Source organism: Gorilla gorilla, chromosome 16, assembly GCF_029281585.2.
Source record: "Gorilla gorilla gorilla isolate KB3781 chromosome 16, NHGRI_mGorGor1-v2.1_pri, whole genome shotgun sequence".
In the NCBI taxonomy this organism is placed as follows: domain Eukaryota; kingdom Metazoa; phylum Chordata; class Mammalia; order Primates; family Hominidae; genus Gorilla; species Gorilla gorilla.
The window spans coordinates 57,991,587-58,012,026 of NC_073240.2; the positions used below are offsets into that span (position 1 = coordinate 57,991,587).

At 35.5% G+C, this 20,440-nt stretch overlaps 1 protein-coding gene across 19 annotated transcripts in view; it reads left to right on the top strand.

The window, feature by feature from the left end:
- TCF12 (transcription factor 12) overlaps positions 1-20,440 on the top strand; it is a 368,210-nt gene that overhangs the window by 303,630 nt on the left and 44,140 nt on the right. For all 19 annotated transcript variants that reach the window (XM_055364027.2, XM_055364030.2, XM_063699019.1 and 16 more), the window contains 5 exons: positions 7,125-7,230; positions 8,269-8,408; positions 8,690-8,834; positions 10,075-10,139; positions 19,417-19,495. In XM_055364027.2, the coding sequence (XP_055220002.1) occupies positions 7,125-7,230; positions 8,269-8,408; positions 8,690-8,834; positions 10,075-10,139; positions 19,417-19,495 (535 nt within the window). The remainder of the gene's footprint in view (positions 1-7,124; positions 7,231-8,268; positions 8,409-8,689; positions 8,835-10,074; positions 10,140-19,416; positions 19,496-20,440) is intronic.

Sequence of the window (20,440 nt, forward strand, 5' to 3'; positions counted from 1 at the left end):
AAAAACATCTGAGACTGTGGTGTGTGAGCCCAAGAAAGTTTTCTTATCTTGATTCAAGTGAGTACAAATACTAGTGAGTTAAAACTAGCTCCTGCTAGTTTTACATACTAGAGGGTATGTTGTCACTGGTCAACTTTATGAATGTTTTTGAGAGAAATTTGTGTTCCTTTCCACTTGTATATCAAAGGGGATCAGGTGCAATATTGTTGAATCTAAATTTTTTTTAAAGTAGGTAGGTAACGTGTCAGTCATTGATTTGTTCAGTATATTATCCTAGCAAACAAGTTTCAAACCCTGTCCCTTAGAAATTCCATAATTGAAGAAAAACATTGAGATTATTAGAACAATGATAGCACTTATCGTAGAAAATCAGTAATATGCCCAGTAATGTTAATTTAAGATTAACTAAAATGTGCTTGATTTTCCTAGAAAACCAGTGATATGCCCAGTAATGTTAATTTAAGATTAATTTAAATGTGCTTAGAGGGAATTTTTCTCACAGTTGAAAACCAGTAATGTTCACCTGTGTTTGTTACACAGTAAGAGCAGCAGTTGATTTTAAAATGCTTTGTATGAAAACTAGAATTCATTTTTTTTTACTGTTGTTAGAAAAGAAATTTCATTTTATTTTCCCTGGAAAATAAACATGTCTCTGGAAGTTTTTGGAAAGAGATATTGGTCCTTTTACTTAGGAAACTGCTGAAAATATAAACACATATTTATCCCTTTTACAGAATTTCAAGTTGTATTTTTAACAGGCTAATTAGGTAAAAAGAATCTTCCATGGAGATGGCTTATATGTGCCTGAGTCAGTCTTTGTACTTCAGACGTTTTGCTTTATAATACCTGTGGTTTCAGTTCTTGTGGTATTTTTACTGGAACTATCTAAATATTTTCCCCCTCAGGCTTGAAATTACCATTAAAAACTCTAGTAGCAGATTGGATTTTATGGCAGAATTTGCCATTTTATGTAATATGAAAATACTGAAAGCATTGAGATATTTATCAAATCTGTCATTTGTTGAAATATTCTTAGATATTAGGGAATTATTGAATTAGACTATCATTTTAATATTTATCTAGATTTTTAGGTTATTTTCTTTGGGATTACGTTGTTTAAATTTTGATTACCAAAGGAACAAGGAAAGTGAGAAGGCCTAAGTTTCAGAAATTTTTAAATGTTACCATTTAGGTTAATGATATATGCTTTTTTTTTTTTTTTTTTTTAAGACGGAGTCTTGCACTGTCGCCCAGACTGGAGTGCAGTGGCAATGGTGTGATCTCTCCTCACTGCAAGCTCCGCCTCCCAGGTTCACATCATTCTCCTGCCTCAGCCTCCTGACTAGCTGAGACTACAGGCGCCCGCCACCATGCCTGGCTAATTTTTTTTATTATTATTTTTAGTAGAGATGGGGTTTCACTGTGTTATCCAGGATGGTCTCGACCTCCTGACCTCATGATCCACCCGCCTCGGCCTCCCAAAGTGCTGGGATTACAGGCGTGAGCCACTGTGCCCAGCCAAGGATATATGCTTTTTATCTGAGGATGTATATAAGATCAGTATTCATACAAAATAACAGATCAGAATGATCTGAAAATGATCAGAAAAATATATAGGAAATGGTTTTTAGGAAATGTCTTTAATTTTCTCTGATATCTTCCTAGCACTCTAATACAAATGGGTATAGTTATTAAAGCAAAATTTTATTTACTCTTCTTAAAAGAGCCTCTTTTTACTAAATTCCAATCCCATAAAATTGAGAAAGAGACATTGGTTGTATATATTGCTACGTGTGGAACTTGCATAGGTTAATCAATTTATTTATTTATTTATTCATTTTTTTTTTCTTTTATTATACTTTAAGTTTTAGGGTACATGTGCACAACGTGCAGGTTAGTTACATATGTATACATGTGCCATGTTTGGTGTGCTGCACCCATTAACTTGTCATTTAACATTAGGTATATCTCCTAATGCCATCCCTCTCCCCTCCCCCCAGATTAATCAATTTAAATTAAATTAATAATTTAAACACTAAAAATCTTAAAATTACCTAGTTTTTTGAATGCTGACTCTTAAATATACATATTCTTAAAATTATAGGCCTAGAGTCTTAATTACAGTTTTTTAATATAGGGTTTGACCTGGGTTGGGATATTCTTTTATTAATATTTCATTGACCTAGACCTTTTTTTTTTTTCTCCAGGTTTTAGGTACTTAGCTATATCTTGTAAAGTTTTTATTGTTTAATACTAAATATAATTATATAAGATACCAGATAAAGTGCATGTTCCTGAATATAATATCATATTTTCATTTTAAAATTATGATGGCAGGGCAAGTTAGCCAAATAATTTTGTTATGTTTTGTTACTTTGGTAAATTATGCTGAATATAATTTCTGTTATTGGCACAGACCTTTCACATATTTGAGGCCCACATTAGCGTGTGTTAAAGTGTTTAATGATAGTGAACATATGGGAACTTAAAGAGAACTGCTATTCAAACCATCTTGACAAAAGATCTAATAGAAGCCCAAACATAATGAAATCTTGGTAATTAGTTCTGTGTTGGACCATGTTCAGAAAAGTAGGTAGCCTTCTCCATACTTCTTTATTCCAAATTAGGTGAAGGTGTTCTCAAAATGTTTCAGAATGTAGGCTGACTTTGGTTTTCTTAGGCCTTGAAGCGCATAAGAATTCTAGAATATATTTCAAAATAATTTATACAATCTTAAACTGCTGGATAAGAAGGATCTAAATCTGCCTTGTTCAGTATAGTAAACAGTAGCCACAAGCAGTATTTAAATAAAATAAAATAAAATTTAAAATTCAGTTTCTCAATTGCACTATCCATATTTCAAGTGTTCAGTAGTCATGTGACTGATAGCTACTGTATTGTACAGCATAGATACAGAACATTTCCATCATCACAGAAACCTATTGGACAATACTCATAAAGCATTCTTCTCATTTTCTGTGGAAGGGTATCTCAATTAGGATATATAGCTATTGTCACATACTAAAGAAAATTCCCATCTCTTCATCCGTTGGTACCTTAAAAAGTATCAGCCACCACACAGGCTGTAGATCTGATTTTTAAAGTATGGATAATCACACCATGCTTTAACTTTGTCTTATCTGAATGTGACTAGATAAAAAGAAAAACTATCTTCTTTAGCAAAACCTCTGCTTCTTTGCATTTTTTCTCAATAACAGAAAGTCGTTACGCCTCCCTGCCTCACAAGAATGTTTCCAGTGTTAATTACAGGAAAGATGTATTGAAATCGAGAGCACAGTGCACAGCTCCAGCCTCTAGAGCTGAACAGAGTGTATGCCTTGAATTTGGGGTTATCCATATGACTAAACGGAATCATCTGAGCAGGAAAAAAGGGATCTGTCTTTGCCAGTTTGACTCAAATTTGTTGTATGAACTAAAACATTTTAAGGATAATTATGTAATCACTGTGAAGAGTAACTGTAAATATTCATCCCAAAGTATGCTATCCCTTTTTAAAAGTTGCTTTACGGTGAGTGTGATGAGGACATGCAAGATATGATTTATGTGATTGCGTTGTTTTCAACAGACTTAATAGTGAAGGGGAGGTATCTGTTAGATTTTCTATTTTATTCTTCCAAGTTAGAACTGTCTGTTCACCACACATTCAAAATTTTTCTTAACGCCATTCTTAGAGGGGAAAGTATAAGTGCTTGGGAAAAGAGTTGGTCCCATGGTAGCTACTGTGAGCTTGGCATTCTGAAAAGGAGGATAGAATTCTAAAGAAAATATCTACCACATTTTAATAGAACATCTTAAATTACTTAATTTTACCCTTTTTCTATTCTCTTTAAAATAGTTTGACTCCTGGTAGATTTTAATCATCTTAAAGCATATATATTCCTTTCTCTTAATTTTAAGATCGACTGTCATGATACAAAATCATCCTTCAGATTTAAACCAATGGTTAGATCATTAACTAGGGGAAAAAAACTGGCATCTATGTTCAGGTGATCAGATGACATAAGCAGTCTGATTTTAATTTGTGGCCAGTACTGATTGTAACCAAGAGAGACTTGCTCTTTTTGTGGAATTGGCTGACTATTTCCCTACATCTGGAGTTAATAAAGCCTTTGAGACCACATCAGTTGTGCTTTGCCGCAAGAAGTCTTTGATCTGAAAAATCAAGACTGACACAACTGCTGCTTCATAACATTGCATCTATGTTTTTGCAAGCTATAGTTAAGATACCAAAAGTAAAGTTATTTAGCTTATTTAGCCTGTGTTAGAAATGCTGGTAAATGTACCTCTTTGAAAGCCATATATTTCAAAACATTCTTATGATGAAAATTTTGAACTCGTGTTAATACAAAAATGATATAGTAGGATTTTTTTGCCATTTTCATTTATAAGGTCTGTCCTTTAAAAGTCCATTGTTTTCAAAATCTGTTTGAAAGAAATAGCATTAAAAACAAACTTTACCTCTAAAATGTGCCGTTTTCTCCATACAACTTCAAAATTTTTGCGTAAGGGAAGGCAAGTCTCTTTCTGTGCTTTGTGTGGTTTATCTTAGTTTTCTTGCTCTCCATGACAACCGTGAATAAACCATTTTCTGATCAGCATATTCTCTTTTATTTAGCAGCGATTTGTAAATCAGTAAAGTTTATCCTTTGACTTCCTGTTGTAATTGTAACCATTTTCAAAATTTAAAAATGTAAGTATATTGTGTGAAATACAGTGAATTGAATGGGAATAAGGATAAAGAAATATAAATTGATAAATTATGTAAAAATTTAAACTGACAAATTATGTCCATTTTTGTGTGAAATGACACATCAAAACTGGAGTGTTTTCATAATTATCAAGTATGAGAGACTTACATACTGTTTCAGTCTATAACCTGGATAAAATTAGAGAATTTTATATTTCATACTTGCATATCAAGGATGATGTGTATAGTAAGTGCACATTTGTGATAAAAAGCATATGTTCGGTTGCTGTCTTCTAAATTTGATTCACATTGTACTTTCTGGCTAGGTCTGTGGATTTATTCTGTTTTTTTGTTGTTCATGGTTTAGCTTGGCTTGAGGAAATCTATATAGAAAGGGGACAGGGGACTTCTAGCTAGGGCTAAGTTTAGAAGATGAAACTTGATTAAAAGAAAATAGTCCAAAGTTCCTTTCCTGAAAACCTTATCTGCCTATCAGCCTGTACAATACATTGCAGACACATTGGTATATAGTCAGTTATTTTATTTCAACACAATCATTTGTGAAATACCTTTAAACCAGAAAAGTATGCTTAATATGTATGATGAACAAACCATTTTATCCGCCATATTCCCCAAACTAGGGGATCCTTCTAGATGATTCTTGGGAATATACTGTATCTTTTCCAAGACTTCTCGGGTACCACAGATGTGTGTTTTTATCTCTGGGATGTGAAAGGTAGGAAACAAACCTGAATGCCAGTCCATTTAAAAAAAAAAAAAAATCACCTGTGCTAGTATTATCAGGACTAGCATGAAGAGTAAAAATTGACTTTTTAACCTTTTATTTAGAATAAACTGTATATATAACTAAGCTCATGTTAGACGAAAACTGTAATGAACAGCATTTGAGTAGTGAACAGGTAATATTTAGCAACATAACTACTCCTATTAGAATGAAAGGTGATACTGTTAGCTATAACTTATTGCCTGCATACTTCGTACAAGGCACTGTGCTAAACATTTTATATATAATTTCATCTGATCTGCCCATCAGTCTCCTCATGCAAGTAGTTAACACCATTTTACAAAAGAGGGAATTGAATCTTGGAAAGATTAGGGTAATTTGCAAGGGGTCTTTACGGTTAATACCTCCAAGAAAGAATAAATTAATATAATTGACAGTTTATGTAAATAAAAAGTTGGGATCCCATTTTAATCTTGGTGTGCTTCCTTAACTCTTTTTCTATTATTAGTCTATAGAAATATATGCTTGGGGTAAAATATCAAATTATGTAGAAGAACATAAAGTAAAAGTCCTCCTTCCCAATTCGAAGTCCAAAGAGGTAACCATTATCGGGTTTCTTGTGTGTAATTCTAGAAATTTTCTATGCTTATGCAAACAAATTAATACATGATTTTTAAAATACATGCTTCCATAATGTTAGTGTTATTCTGTTTCAGTCAACACTTAAAATTTTTATTTTGTTGAATTTTTTGTATCATTTCAAACTAAAACAAAATAATTAGTTTGTTTCATACACTGCTCACAATAGCTTACCTTTCTCTTCTTCCTGACTTCTGGTTTACTTTTATAGACTGTGCATCACTTTAGATATTATTTGTTTTCCACCTTTGTTTCAATAGTTATGAAAATAGTGTGATCACATTTTGATCATTAAGGTTATTTGGCTGCCCATTTAGTTTTCCAGAGGAATACAAATGTTGGCCATTTGCTAATTCAAAATGTTTATAGTTTGCTTATCTAAAGCAAGGGTTTATCAAAGGAAATTAATACTGCTCTAACAAATTAAATGAGATTTTTCTTAAAGCTTTGCCAGACTTGAAAGTGTACTGGAAATGTGTTTTTAATTTATTTGCTTACTCTACCAAGTTAAGGAAGTTCCTGAACAATTGTGTTGTGCCTTTGATAGTTACCCTTTAATAGTAACAAAGATAGCAATGTTTAATCAAACTCATGTTGATTTTATTTGGTGAATCTTGTAACACTGAAAAGAATGAATTTTATGAACCCAGATTTTATGTTATGCTGTATTCAAAGGACATTTGTTTGCTCGATCAGATTTTGAATCCTGAGCCTATGTGAGGTTTGTGTTTGGTAAGCCAGCTCAATGCTTATTCAGTCACTTGGTGTAACTGTCATACCAAGATGCATTACAGAGATATTTAGAGTAGTAGTTTTCCCTAATAACCAGCTTAAAAAAAAAAAAAAACATGTGGATGGTAATTAAGTTTGACATTATTTATGTGGATTTAGGCAGTATTCTTTTCATTCGTGGTAGCCCTTTATAAAAATTAGATAGGCCTTTTTAAGCCCCTTACAGAATATAGAACTCATTTTACATAAGTAATATGATAGTCATTTACATTTTAATTAAATGTGCTGTTTAATTTTAAGGTATATGCACCATCCCCAAATTCAGATGATTTCAACCGTGAATCTCCTAGTTATCCATCTCCTAAGCCACCAACCAGTATGTTCGCTAGCACTTTCTTTATGCAAGGTAAGTACTACCAAACAATTGCCAAATACTACCGCAGTCATCTGTATATCAGCCAGTATTTTAAAGTATTAGGAAAGAGAATACCTATATTCAGGCCTTATTTAGGCTTTTTTTTTGGCTAAAGTAAATTAAAATTTAGCTTTATAATTTTCCAGTGCTGTTTATTGCTGACTGCAATTTAATTGAATTATCTAGCAAACCGTTGGAGTGCTGGTCCAGTATTGATTGAATTTATAAAGGTCTTAAATTGAGAAAAATTAATAGAGCTGTTCTTGCTCATTTTAGAATTTAAATGTATGAAAGCTGTTAACTCTAGTTTCTTGTTTAATTTATGGATTCATATCATGCCTAGAATTACCAATATAAAGAAAGAATGAATATCATAGAACAGAGTAAGACTTGTTAAGAGAGAAAAAGTGTTGCATTTCCTTTAATTCATGTCTAGCAAATCATTTTTATTTGGTCTCCTGTGGTTTTGGACTATGGGAAGCAAATATATGGGAGCAATAAATTATTACATAAATGGTTCCTTGACTTTATATTGTTGAGTGAAGTCATTGCTGACACATTTCATTTGAAAGCTAACTATAATATGGTAATTATCAATTACTTAGTTTTACTATTAGAAAAACTTCTTTGTTCCACAGTTTCAAAATGTTTGATATAATGCACATTGTGTGTTATGGATTAATAACTTTCTGTGTATGTATAAGTATACCACTTAACTAAAAATAAATCTAGCCTATTCCCAAATTTGGAATTTTTATTATCTTCCTTGATATGAATTTAGATCTTCTGAAGATTTTTATAATGGCCTGCCTATTACAGCTTAGATTACTTTTTTCCCTAACTAAAATGTTAATTTCTTCTTTTTAAATAGTAATTTTACAGTTTAGAGGGAAGAAAAGTGGGTAGAAGACTAGGTTGGAAAAGGGAGGAAAAATATCTGGAGGGTACCCCTTGAATTTTTATAAGCAACATCAAAATACAAGAAAATTTTTAGCTAAGGAAAATTTTATATTTCTCTTTTTGTCTTAGATGGGACCCACAATTCTTCTGACCTTTGGAGTTCATCAAATGGGATGAGCCAGCCTGGTTTTGGTGGAATTCTGGGGACCTCCACTTCCCACATGTCTCAATCCAGTAGTTATGGCAACCTTCATTCACATGACCGCTTGGTAGGCTATAACACGTGACTAGGGTACAGCAACACTTTGTCCTCACTTGTGTTTCATTTTGGATTAGAAGGGTAAAATCTAAGTCTGCCAAAACTTCTGAAGTTTGAAGTACTTCAAGGCTTACCGCATTTACCATGCCTTTCTAAAAAATAAATGACAATAAGTAGTGCTCTTTAGCTGTAACTTGTAAATGCTCTTTTTGACCTGTTATCATAGTTGTCCATTTTACGTGAATATTATTCAGAAAATATATTTAATAGATCATATCTGTTTCCATCTAGAGTTATCCTCCACACTCAGTTTCACCAACAGACATAAACACGAGTCTTCCACCAATGTCCAGCTTTCATCGCAGCAGTACCAGCAGTTCACCTTACGTTGCTGCCTCACACACTCCTCCCATCAATGGATCAGACAGCATTCTAGGTGAGCTTTTTGAGTTGGCAAAACTTCCTAAAAGTTTGTGGACTTTCAGTGACCCCGATATCTTTATATATATATGTATGTTTTATATATATATATGTTATATATGTGTATATATGTTATATATGTTTATGTGTTATATATGTATATATGTGTTATATATGTATATGTGTGATATATGTATATGTGTGTTATATGTATGTGTTATATATGTATATGTGTGTTATATATATGTGTTATGTATGTGTGTATATATGTTATATATGTATATATGTTATATATGTATATATGTGTTTTTATATGTGTATATATAGGTATATATGTATGTGTATATATGTATATATGTGTGTATATATGTGTGTGTATATATATGTATGTTGTTTGTTTGTTTGAGACAGAGTCTCTCTCTCTCACCCAGGCTGGAGTGCAGTGGCACAGTCATGGCTCACTGCAGCCTCAACCTCCAAGGTTGAGGAGGTGATCCTCCTGCCTCAGCCTCCCCAGTAGCTGGGACTACAGGCATGTACCACCATACTCAGCTAATTTTTTTTTACTTTTTGTTGAGACAGGGTCTCATTGTGTGGCCGGGGCTGGTCTGAAACTCCTGGCCTCTAGTGATCCTTCCACCTCGGCCTCCCAAAATGCTAGCATTGTAGACATGACCCACCACTTGTGGCCTCTTTTTTTATTTTTATTCATTTATGTATTTATTTTTGAGACAGGGTCTCACTCTCTCAGCTCTCTCACTCTGTGGCTACAACCTCCGCCTCCAGGCTCAGGTGATACCCCAGCTTCAGCTTCCCAAGTAGCTGGGACTACAGGCACACACCACCATACCCAGCTAATTTTCCATTTTTAGCAGAGATGGGGTTTGTCCACATTTCTCAGACTGGCCTTGAACTCGTGGGCTCAAGAGATCCACCTGCCTCAGCCTCCCAAAGTGCTGGGATTACAGGCATGAGCCACCGCGCCTGGCCTTGGCCCCTCTTTCGATATATTTTTTAGTGTTGAATTTAAAAGTGAAAGACAGGAAGACAAGAAGCTTTTTTATTATCATCAATATAGACACTGGTAAAGAACTCATCTTTAGTTTATTAATAAGTACAACACATGCAGAGTATTTCCTAGTTTACTGTAACAGATGTGAGATGATGATAGAGAACACCCTTGGAATAATGGCAGAGTGCTAAAATATAATACTTGCTTGTAAAATTCTTGATTTATTTCTCTATGAAATATCCAGGAGCCAGAGGGAATGCTGCTGGAAGCTCACAGACAGGTGATGCACTTGGAAAGGCTTTGGCATCTGTGAGTATTGAGTTTACACATTCTACTGAATGAATTTTACACTACTGAATACAGTGATTAGATTTTGTAGGTGATAAGTACCTAAAGAGTATAGATGTAACAAGATCAATTTCATTACACGTTTAGAGTTATTCTCGGTTTGTATTGATATATGCCCTTAAATGCTATGCCTGTGGTACAGCAAATGCTGGGAAGAGGAAAAAGAAGTCATCTAAAGCACCAACTGCCAAGATTAATCGTTAAATCTATTTCTTCTAAATACGTAGTTAGTAAGTGGCCCATTAAAATAAGTCAAGTGGAACCACGAAAGATAACTCAGTATTCTGATCCAGGGAATGAAGTACCTTTATAGGAAACTTTTCCAAGATCAAAAGCATTTTATGTACTGTATTTTTTTTTAAAGTCAACTGCACCTGATTTACTCAAGGAATAGGAAATGAGAGTCTTCTCCCCAAAAAAGCCAGATTCATTGAAGAATCATGCTAAAATGAGTAAAAGTGATTTGAAGGAATCCGATAGTATTTTCTTGAGCAACTAGTTCACATACATCACATCAGAACATTAATGACAAAGCAGTGATTATATTTTAATATCTGATTCTTAAAACATTAAAATCTCTTCTTTCGGAATGCCAAAACTAGAAGGGAGAGCATTTTTCAGTAAATCTACAACAGTTTCAAATCTAATTATTAAAAAGGGGCACTTGTGCTTTGCGCTTCCTAAAATTTCACTTTAGATGATTTTTTTTTCTTCTTGTTTTCTGAGCAGTATGCCTCTTAGAATTCCCACAGAATTGTCTTTTATTTTCTATGAAGTGCAATTAACTGTCAGATACATTTGTTGCCATTCATGGAGAAGGCAGAGCACGTTAATACCTGAGTGGTAGGAAGCAACTGTTGAGCATTTAAGGAGATAAACCTCTTTGTATATTGTTTGTGTAAATAAATTTTTCTCTACAGCTGAATACCAGCTTCTTGGAAAATGAAGCCAAGTCAGACTCATTTACTACATAGTAGAGATGGAGCACACACAAAATGGAGCTCAGTGAATGTTTGTTGAATTCTGTCTTGGATCATATAATAATAATAGTAATGATAATAACAAAACCCACAAAATATTTCAGCTATAATTTGAATGCGCACCTATGCTGAGCATTTACATGCCCTGTTTCATTTAATCCTCAAGAAAGCCCTGTAAGGTTGGCATTGTTATCCCCACATTACAGATGAGGAACTAAGGTTTAAAAGGTTAAGTAACTTGAGCTCAGAAAGATTAAGCAGCTTGCCCTAGGGGAATCATAAGCTAGCATGGATAAAGCCCATATATATTAGAACCCTGATCAGACCAGCTTCAGACTCTGCTCCTAACCACTGCTCCATACATCCAGAAAGTGCGGTGCTGTGGTAATTATCTTACAGGGTATTGATGAGAATGAAAGAAAACTGTCTCACCCTTTTTTCGACTTACTGTCACCTGATGAAAATGACCTATTTAGGAAGAAAATTTTATTCTATACTAAACCTGTGAGGTCTCCAGGTATTTGATTGGCTTGCCATATTCCTTCTCCTGATTCTGGAAGAGTCCAGTAACTGATATTTTACATGTAACAGGACAAATAACATTGGAACTTTCAGTGCTAGATAATTTTTTAAAATTTAACCTGCATTTTGGGGGCTTTTTTTCTCAAAGGTCATTTGTTTGTTTTATTAAAGAAAACTTCTATCAGGGAACCTTGGCCTACAGGCAGGCAAGAATTTGTGATGTTCTCAGTGGCCCTTCAAGTTCATTTTGTTACCCTTCAGTATCTTCCCCTGTTATAAACAGCATACTAGCCAAACCAAAATGGCATTTGGAAAAGAAAACCCAAATTCACCGTGAATGGAATCCAGTGAAGAAATGTTTAATCTAGTTAGTGGGTGGGCTTTGGTTGTCATGGAAACTCAGCTCTGTCATCCTGTGTTGTTACTAGGCAGGAGCAGCCAGGTCATTCCATAAATCATTTCTGTCATAGCTGACGGTGATGCATTCCATCTGCTTCCCCACTTCCCAGCCGGACACCTCCCCAAATACATTCTTTTTCCAACTTTCCTTACAGACTCACATTCACTTTAATATATATTTAGTGCACTCAAAACGTACTGAAAAAGAAAAACATTACATTATCAGGGGATAGGAAGGATTAGAAGAGATGAGGAGAAGGAAATTAATGAGGATTACATTTGAGAGTCTGACATGCATATCATTTTATGTCAGGTATTATAGATATTTTGAAATGGTGACTATTTTGAAATTTTAAGTTCTTTAGAATGTGACGCTTTTAATATAGCATCTGGTTTTAGATGGAGAAACACTATGCTATTGTCATTAAAAATTAATTCTATTTCCCCAATTGTCTAATATATGTCTTAAAAGATCTTTCATATTGTGAAACATCAGAGGGTACAACCTTTGTTCTTCAGTTTAGGTATTAAAGAGCACACAGAATACTGTGTGATTAAACATGTAAGGCCAGATAATGCATTTGCAAAGGTTCCTTTATTTTAGGTTTAAGCCTGCATAATTGTGGTCTTAATCTCAGGATAGCAAGAAAGAGAATTGTACATGAAAGTATTTACACAAAGTTCCCAAAGCCCTGTGGATTATGCATTAGTTTAGATAAAAAAAAGAAAAAAAAAAAAACGTAGGGTAGATAGAAGGAAAGGAAAATCTGGGTATTCGTGCCATTTCTAATGTGTTTCCCTGAACATTTGCCAGACAATAACCCTTTAAGATTGTGCCCGTGGAGAGTTATATAGAGGAAGAAACATCTGGTTTCTTTCGGTGCCTAATACCATATCAAAACACTTGGTCTTTAATTTAGAGGAGATCAAACAAGAAGACTGTTTAACTTTGTTGATTATATCAGACTTCTTTGTGATAATTTATGTTTTGATTTCTACCTCAGAGCAAGGGAAAAAGAGAGAGAGTGTGTGTGTGTGTGTATATGTATGTGTGTATTAATCTGGATAAATGGTCAGTAGTCTCTAACAAAAGAAAAGAAAATTCAGGGAAGTTGATGTTTAAAAGTAATTCATGAAATAACTTTCTTTGTTCCTTAGACTCAATAACATTAGCATAATAAAGATTAACTGAAATGTGCACTGTAGTGTTTAAAAAATTGGGCTCACAGTTCCGGGGTTGGGCTTGGGAGCAGTCCATTGTTTCTTTTTTGTCTAAAGCCCTTTTCATTAGCCTCTGGCTTATTGGCACCCTGCTGATTGGAATAGACCATGACTGATAGGAGGAGGAGTCTCATTTGTTGGAGTAAAATGAGGCATATTACCGTTTAAGCCTGGCAGAAGGTATTGGGAGTTATTCATTATTGGTCATTTAACAGTATGAGGACCATGGACTGCATGCAGAATGAGTGCTTACTTTGTTTATGCTCTAGACTGTAAATCACTCTTTACTCCCATTTTTTTAAGTAACTGATTTTGTTCTTCTTTTTATTCTTACCTTCAAACATCAATGTAGGAGTTCTTTTAAGTCCAGGAAGTATGAAAAGAAACGTATTCCTGATTTAGAATACTCTGCCAAATAAAGCCTGTGTTTAGAAGTTAAAGTAGCACAATTTTTATAGAATAAGTATGATTTGTTTGCGATTTGGTAATAAAATAAACACTCAGAGATAAAGCTTAGTGAAATGACCTGTGATCCAAAAGGCTGTGTTATCATGCTTTTCAAATGTTGTATTGCTCCTCCTCTCCCACCATACACATTCTTTTTGTGAAAGTAAAAGTGATTTTTTTAAAAGTCCTGTAACTTATAGGGCTATCTGTAAATTTAGGAAAAGTATTGATAACAATTCTGTCTGTCATCACTTTAACTGGCAAAGTAGAACCAGTGACTGTGATGGATGAGTGGAAAAATTGGCTTTTATTGTACAAATGGAGAAGCTGCTTTTGGAAAAAATACCAGAAATGATATATTTTTATACTTGATATGTTTTTGGTGCTGTTTCTCCCGTTTAGACAGTGATTTTTTTTTTTTAAGTTTACACCAGTTTTACATATAGCATTGGGGCATTTCACCAAGTCATTTAAAGATAGTGCTCTTATATGACTCTAAACTATTACCTCCTCCTTCCTTGATATAAAGGAGCTTTCACCAGTTGTTGACATGGTTAGGGATTGTTTAAGTGTAAGGACAGAGTTTTCAGGGAAAATCGGGATTGGTAGTCCATTTCTACCCTCAAAAGCCCATGCCTACCTAACAGTGTGATATGGACAGCTTAGTACATCAACACTAATTCCCAGAAATAGTGAAACCTCACCATATGATTATTCTCAAAGCTTATGCCATAAAACTGATTTGAAATTAAGTCATATTTATAACAAGCTCTTTTGCCCTTGGTATTTCTGTTGCTGACCCACATTGTATAAATACCAAGATAAATACTACCATTTATTGAGTCCTGCTTTTTATCAGTTAGTATTATACCAAATTTCAATTGTAGTTTAATCACTCAAGTTAAAAATATATATATTGGGCACCTACTTTTACAAGATACCGGCATACAATAATGGATTCATTGTTGACCAATATAAGTTTCCTGTCTTCAAAGAGCTTGTGGTCAAGGAGAGAAGACAGATATACAAATAATGATAATGTATAACACAGTGTGAAGTAAAAGAGCAGAGAGAAGTCCAGACTATTTTCTAAGAGTATAAGGAAGGTGAAAATGTATAAATGGGGAAGTGACATTGGAACTGAGCTTTGATAAGTAGAATTCCACCTGGGAGAGGTTAAGAAACAAGCGTTCTGAAAGGAGGACAAGCTGTGTTTAGAAAATGAAAAAAATGTTTTGTTTGCATAATAGGGTATGTAGGTTAAAAGTAGACTATAAGGGCTAGGCAACACCACACCTGTAATCCCAGCACTTTAGGAGGCTGAGGCAGTGGGATCACCTGGGTCGGGAGTTCGAGACCAGCCTGACCAACACGGAGAAACCCCGTCTCTACTAAAAATACAAAATTAGCCTGGCATGGTGGTGCATGCCTGTAATCCCAGCTAGTCGGGAGGCTGAGGCAGGAGAATCGCTTGAACCCAGGAGGCAGAGGTTGTGGTGAGCTGAGATTGCACCATTGCACTCCAGCCTAGGCAACAAGAGCAGAAGTCCATCTCAAAAAAACAAAGAGGAAAAAAAATTAGCCGGGTATGGTGGTACATGCCTATGTAATCCCAGCTGCTTGGGAGGCTGAGGCAGTAGAATCACTTAAACCTGGTTGCAGTGAGCCGAGATCGTGCCACTGCACTCCAGCCTGGGCGACAGAGCAAGACTCCATCTCAAAAAAAAAAAAAAAAAAAAAAAAACAGTTTTTGAGGACAGTAGTTCAGGGCAATTATGTGTAGGATGGAAAGAGAGGGGAGTAACTAGAAACATAAACACTTAAGTAGTCCAGCCGCAAGTTTGAGTAAAGATTTAAAGTGGTGTCATGGCAGTGATTATGACATGTGCCTGTCCCAGAAACATTAGAGAATTGTGGATATCGGTGTCTCCAGAGGGAAGGGTAGAGTGGCAGAGGAAAAGAGGAGAGAGTACTTATGGTAACCATAAGCATGGTGCTACTAACCTAAATAGAAGAGTAGAGATGGGAAGGATGGGAAGCTTGGGGTGGTGATACAAAATTTGGGTTTGGACATAACTGCGCTTGAGATGGAAAAAGATCCTGTCCAGATAGAAAAGTCTAGCAACCAGTGTGACAAGAGAGATATCAATTTAGGAGTCATACCTGGATGTGATAGTTGATATTTGACAAAGAATACTATTACCAAGAGATAAAGCACAGGAAAATGAAAGAATACTGAGACTAGAACTCTGGGGAAACCTACATTAAAGAAAATGGAAGAGTAAAATAGAGATGGACCCTAGGGACTTTATCAAATACAAGGACTGAAAAGAATCACTTAAATGGAAATTCCTAGCAAGGATTATGCTTTTCATTCTTAATGACGACTGTATATCTGTACATTGAACCCTCACCATTTATCTGCACTGTTGTGGAATCTGAGGCTACATTAATAAGACAAATTCCTCATTCTTCTGGGGCTTATATTTTACCATGGGAAAGGATAAAAAAACAGGTAACAGACAAATGTAGATGATTAGAAATACAGCGTAAGCACTATGAAGAATACAAAAGCAGGAGTATGTAACAGAAAATGCTGCTTCATGAATTGGGCTAGTTGACAGTTTTGCATAGAACTGACGATTTCTCACTCATCCATCCACCATCAGTGTTATCAGCCTTTCCCTCCCTTGCCAATATTGTAGTCAAGACATATTTCATAAAGATGAGCATCAATTGCTCATAAATGGTATAATTATTTGAATTTTGAACATAAGAAATGGTGGTTTTCAGTGGTAAAGAGGTATGTTGAGGGCTGGGTTCAATGGCTCAAGCCTGTAATCCCAGCACTTTGGGAGGCCAAAGCAGGCAGATCACTTCAGCCTAGGAGTTCAAGACCAGCCTGGGCAACATAGCGGAACCCCATCTCTACAAAAAATACAAAAATGTTGGGTGTGGTGGTGAGGGCTTGTAGTCCCAGCTCCTTGGGAAGTCAAGGTGGAAGGATTGCTTGAGCCCAGGAAGTTGAGGCTGCAGTGAGCCACGATTGCACCACTGCATTCCAGCCTGGGTGACAGAGCAAGACCCTGTCTCAAAAAAAAAGAAAGCAAAAAGGTACGTTGAAACATGTTTTGTTTCTGTTGAAGTTTGATGACCTTGCCTAATTTACTTATGTGGTTGAAATAAATCAATGTATGTGTGCAAAGCCACTAAGAACAAAAATGTACTTTTCCAAGCTAATTTTCCCATGTGTCCAATGAATGTTTTAAAAGGTAATAACTTAAAAACCAATAATGTTGTTTTTTTTTTTCATACACCGTCTTACTCTGTCACCCAAGCTGGAGTGCAGTGGCTCGATCTCAGCTCACTGAAACCTCCACCTCCCAGATTCAAGCGATTCTCCTGCCTCAGACCCCGCGAGTAGCTGGGATTACAGTCGCCCACCATGCCCGACTAATTTTTGTATGTTTAGTAGAGACGGGGTTTCACCATGTTGGCCAGGCTGGTCTCGAACTCCTGACCTCAGGTGATCCACCCGCCTCGGCCTCCCAAAGTGCTGGGATTACAGGCGTGAGCTACCGCACCCGGCCTATTATTGATCTTATACTACCTCTCTGTTACTAGATCCTCCCAAAGTGTTTTGATCTCTTTTCCATAGCTTTACTTTTCCAAAATAGCTTTTTAAATAGAGTATACAGTGTCTAGATCCTGAAAATAGAGTATACAGTGTCTAGATCTTGACTGTTTGAGATAGTTGATGTATAAAGGCATTTACAATTATAAGTTACTAAGTCATACAAATTGGCGTATTTTGTTTGAAGTGCATATATCCATTTGTAGTCAAAGGAAGGTAGACTTTGGGCTGCTTACAATTTGAAAGCCTGTTACCTTTTTAAAAAATGAAATCTGGTGGGCCGTGGTGGCTCACACCTGTAATCCCAGCACTTTGGGAGGCCAAGGTGGGCGGGTCATCTGAGGTCAGGAGTTCAAGACCAGCCCGCCCAACATAGTGAAATCTTGTCTCTACTAAAAATACAAAAATTAGCCAGGCTTGGTGGCACGCGGCTGTAGTGCTAACTACTGGGAGGCTGAGGGGGGAAAATCACTTGAACCTGGTAGGTGGAGGTTGCAGTGAGCCAAGATCATCTCACTGCACTCCAGCCTGGGTAACAGAGTAAGACTCCATCTCAGGGAAAAAAAAAAATGAAATTCGTAAATTGTGACTTGTAGAGTTTTGTTGTATATGAACCTGTCCCAATATCTGGCTTTGTCAAATCTTGAAAGAACATTTTTATGCTTTCTTTAAAAACAATGTTGAAATTCCTTGTATGCTGTAAAGTGTGTGTCTTTAAATTCATTAGAGCTCTTAAGTTTATTCAAAGCAAGGTCATTTCTACTGGATGACTTTTTGCACTCACAAGTAGTTTTCCTTTTTAAAATATTTGACCACAATTTATCCATATAAATTGGTTTGTCTGCCTTGAGTGCTGAGATACGAAAATGATTATTATGCATATTAAAAGAATAGGATTGTCCAAGAAGAGATCTTAGGGATGGGCCTTTGGTGCCTGGATTAAGGGGACTTTTAAAGTGTTTACTGTTGTTGCCAGGCACCATGGCTCACGCCTGTAATCCCAGCACTTTGGGAGGCCAAAGTGGGTGGATCACCTGAGGTCAACCTGACCAACATGACAAAAACCCATCCTAAAAAAAAGTTAGCTCGGCGTAGTGGCATGCACTCGTAGTCTGAGCTACTAGGGAAGCTGAGACAAGAGAATCGCTTGAACCCGGCGGGGTGGAGGTTGCAGTAAGCTGAGATTGCGCCGTTGCACTCCAGCCTGGGTGACAGAGTGAGACTTCATCTCAAAAAAAGTGTTCACTGTTGAATTAGATGAACTTGAATTAATCTCTGTCACCATTTATTTTTGGCAATATGAAATATATATAAAGTATTGCAATAAAAGTTTGAGCCAGAATACCTAAATTTATGCATCCTGATAATTTATCCTTTTCAAAGTAGACCTATTAGGATTCGAAGTCCACAAATCATCTTGGAAACAGTTTTTGAAGCATAACAGGATTTTTTCACTTTCTTCAAGGATGACAAAGTATCTTCTGAGAATAAGTTTAATGTTTTTCAGCACTCAATCATTTGGAGCTAAAATTGGCAAAAATGTGGTTGATCAAACTGAGTAACGTTTTAAATGAGAGATAAGGGTTAACCATTAAAAAGATTATTTTCTTTGTTCAGCCTTTAAACTGTCCATAAAGACCATTCTAAAAGATAGTATTAATAGCTTTCTGAGGTGATTATTTTTAAAGATACCACTTAGTTAGATAACATATTCTAGCAAGATTGTCAGATTTGTTAACTTTGTAGATACTTCTCCTTTTTCTGTTCTAACAGAAACTTTATTTTCACCTAGAATAATAAAGAAATACATATGATCTATTTTATTCCTCTCATATTAGAATATATATACTTTTTAATCCTGTTTTTTAAATTGAGGCTTCTGTATGATGAAACAGTCTAAAACTTGACGAGAAATTTTTTCACTCTGAAGTCTTAGGGGTGACAACTAGATTATAAAAATAACTCCATGTGAATGGATTTGTGTATGTGCTGTTGTCACATATTGATACGTGTATATTTCTTGTTTTCTGGTTAGATTTATTCTCCTGACCATACCAGCAGTAGTTTTCCGTCAAATCCATCAACACCAGTTGGATCACCTTCACCTCTCACAGGTAGGCTTCTGTTTCATCTACTTCTAACTGGTGGGACTACTTGGAAATATTTCTAGTTCATTTATTTCTCAACAAACTTTAATAAAAATTTGTGAAAAATCATTTAGATTTTGACTATAAGAAAGTATGTAAAGAGAGCCTTCCTCTTGAATTCATTTTGGAGAATATTGAAATATTTGCTAGTTTTGAGTTATTTATTAATATCTTCCCTGATTCTTAATGTAATTTGTGATCATTTCTAAGAACAGTAGTTACAACAGGATAAAAATAAGACCAGGCAATTGGAATGAAGATAAAATATGGAGAAAGAATGAAATCAAAAATTTTTCTAAAGTTATTTTTTTAGAGACAGGGTCTTACTGTGTTGCCCTGGCTGGAGTATAGTGGTATGGTTTCGGCCCACTGCAGCCTCCAACTCCTGGGCTCAAATGATCCTTCCACCTCAGCCTCCTGAGTAACTGGGAATACAGGTGTATGCCACCGTGCCAAGCTAATTTTTTTACTTTTTGTAGAGACTGGGTCTCATTATGTTGCCCAGCCTAGTCTTGAACTCCTGAGCTCAAGCAATCCTCCCACCTTGGCCCCCCAAAATGCTGGGATTACAGGTGTCAGCCACCATACCCACCCCCCAAAAAATGGTTTTTATAAGATAGCATGTAAAATAAACAAGATTAATCTATTTAAAAGTACATGTAACTTCCTCCTTCTTCTCCACACTTGTCATGTACTACGGGTAAGATTCAAAGATGAATGACTATTTCTGCTAGATAGTCTGTTTTTATTTTTAGGTCAACTAAGTTATTTCACATAGATAAAAAAATTCTTGGGAATGATGTGGTTTTTCTGCCAAGGAAAAAAACTCTCTGTGAAGGTGGATGAATATTGTTAGTGGAGATAAGTGGTTCACATTTGTTTTTGTTTTGTTCGAGATGGAGTCTCACTCTG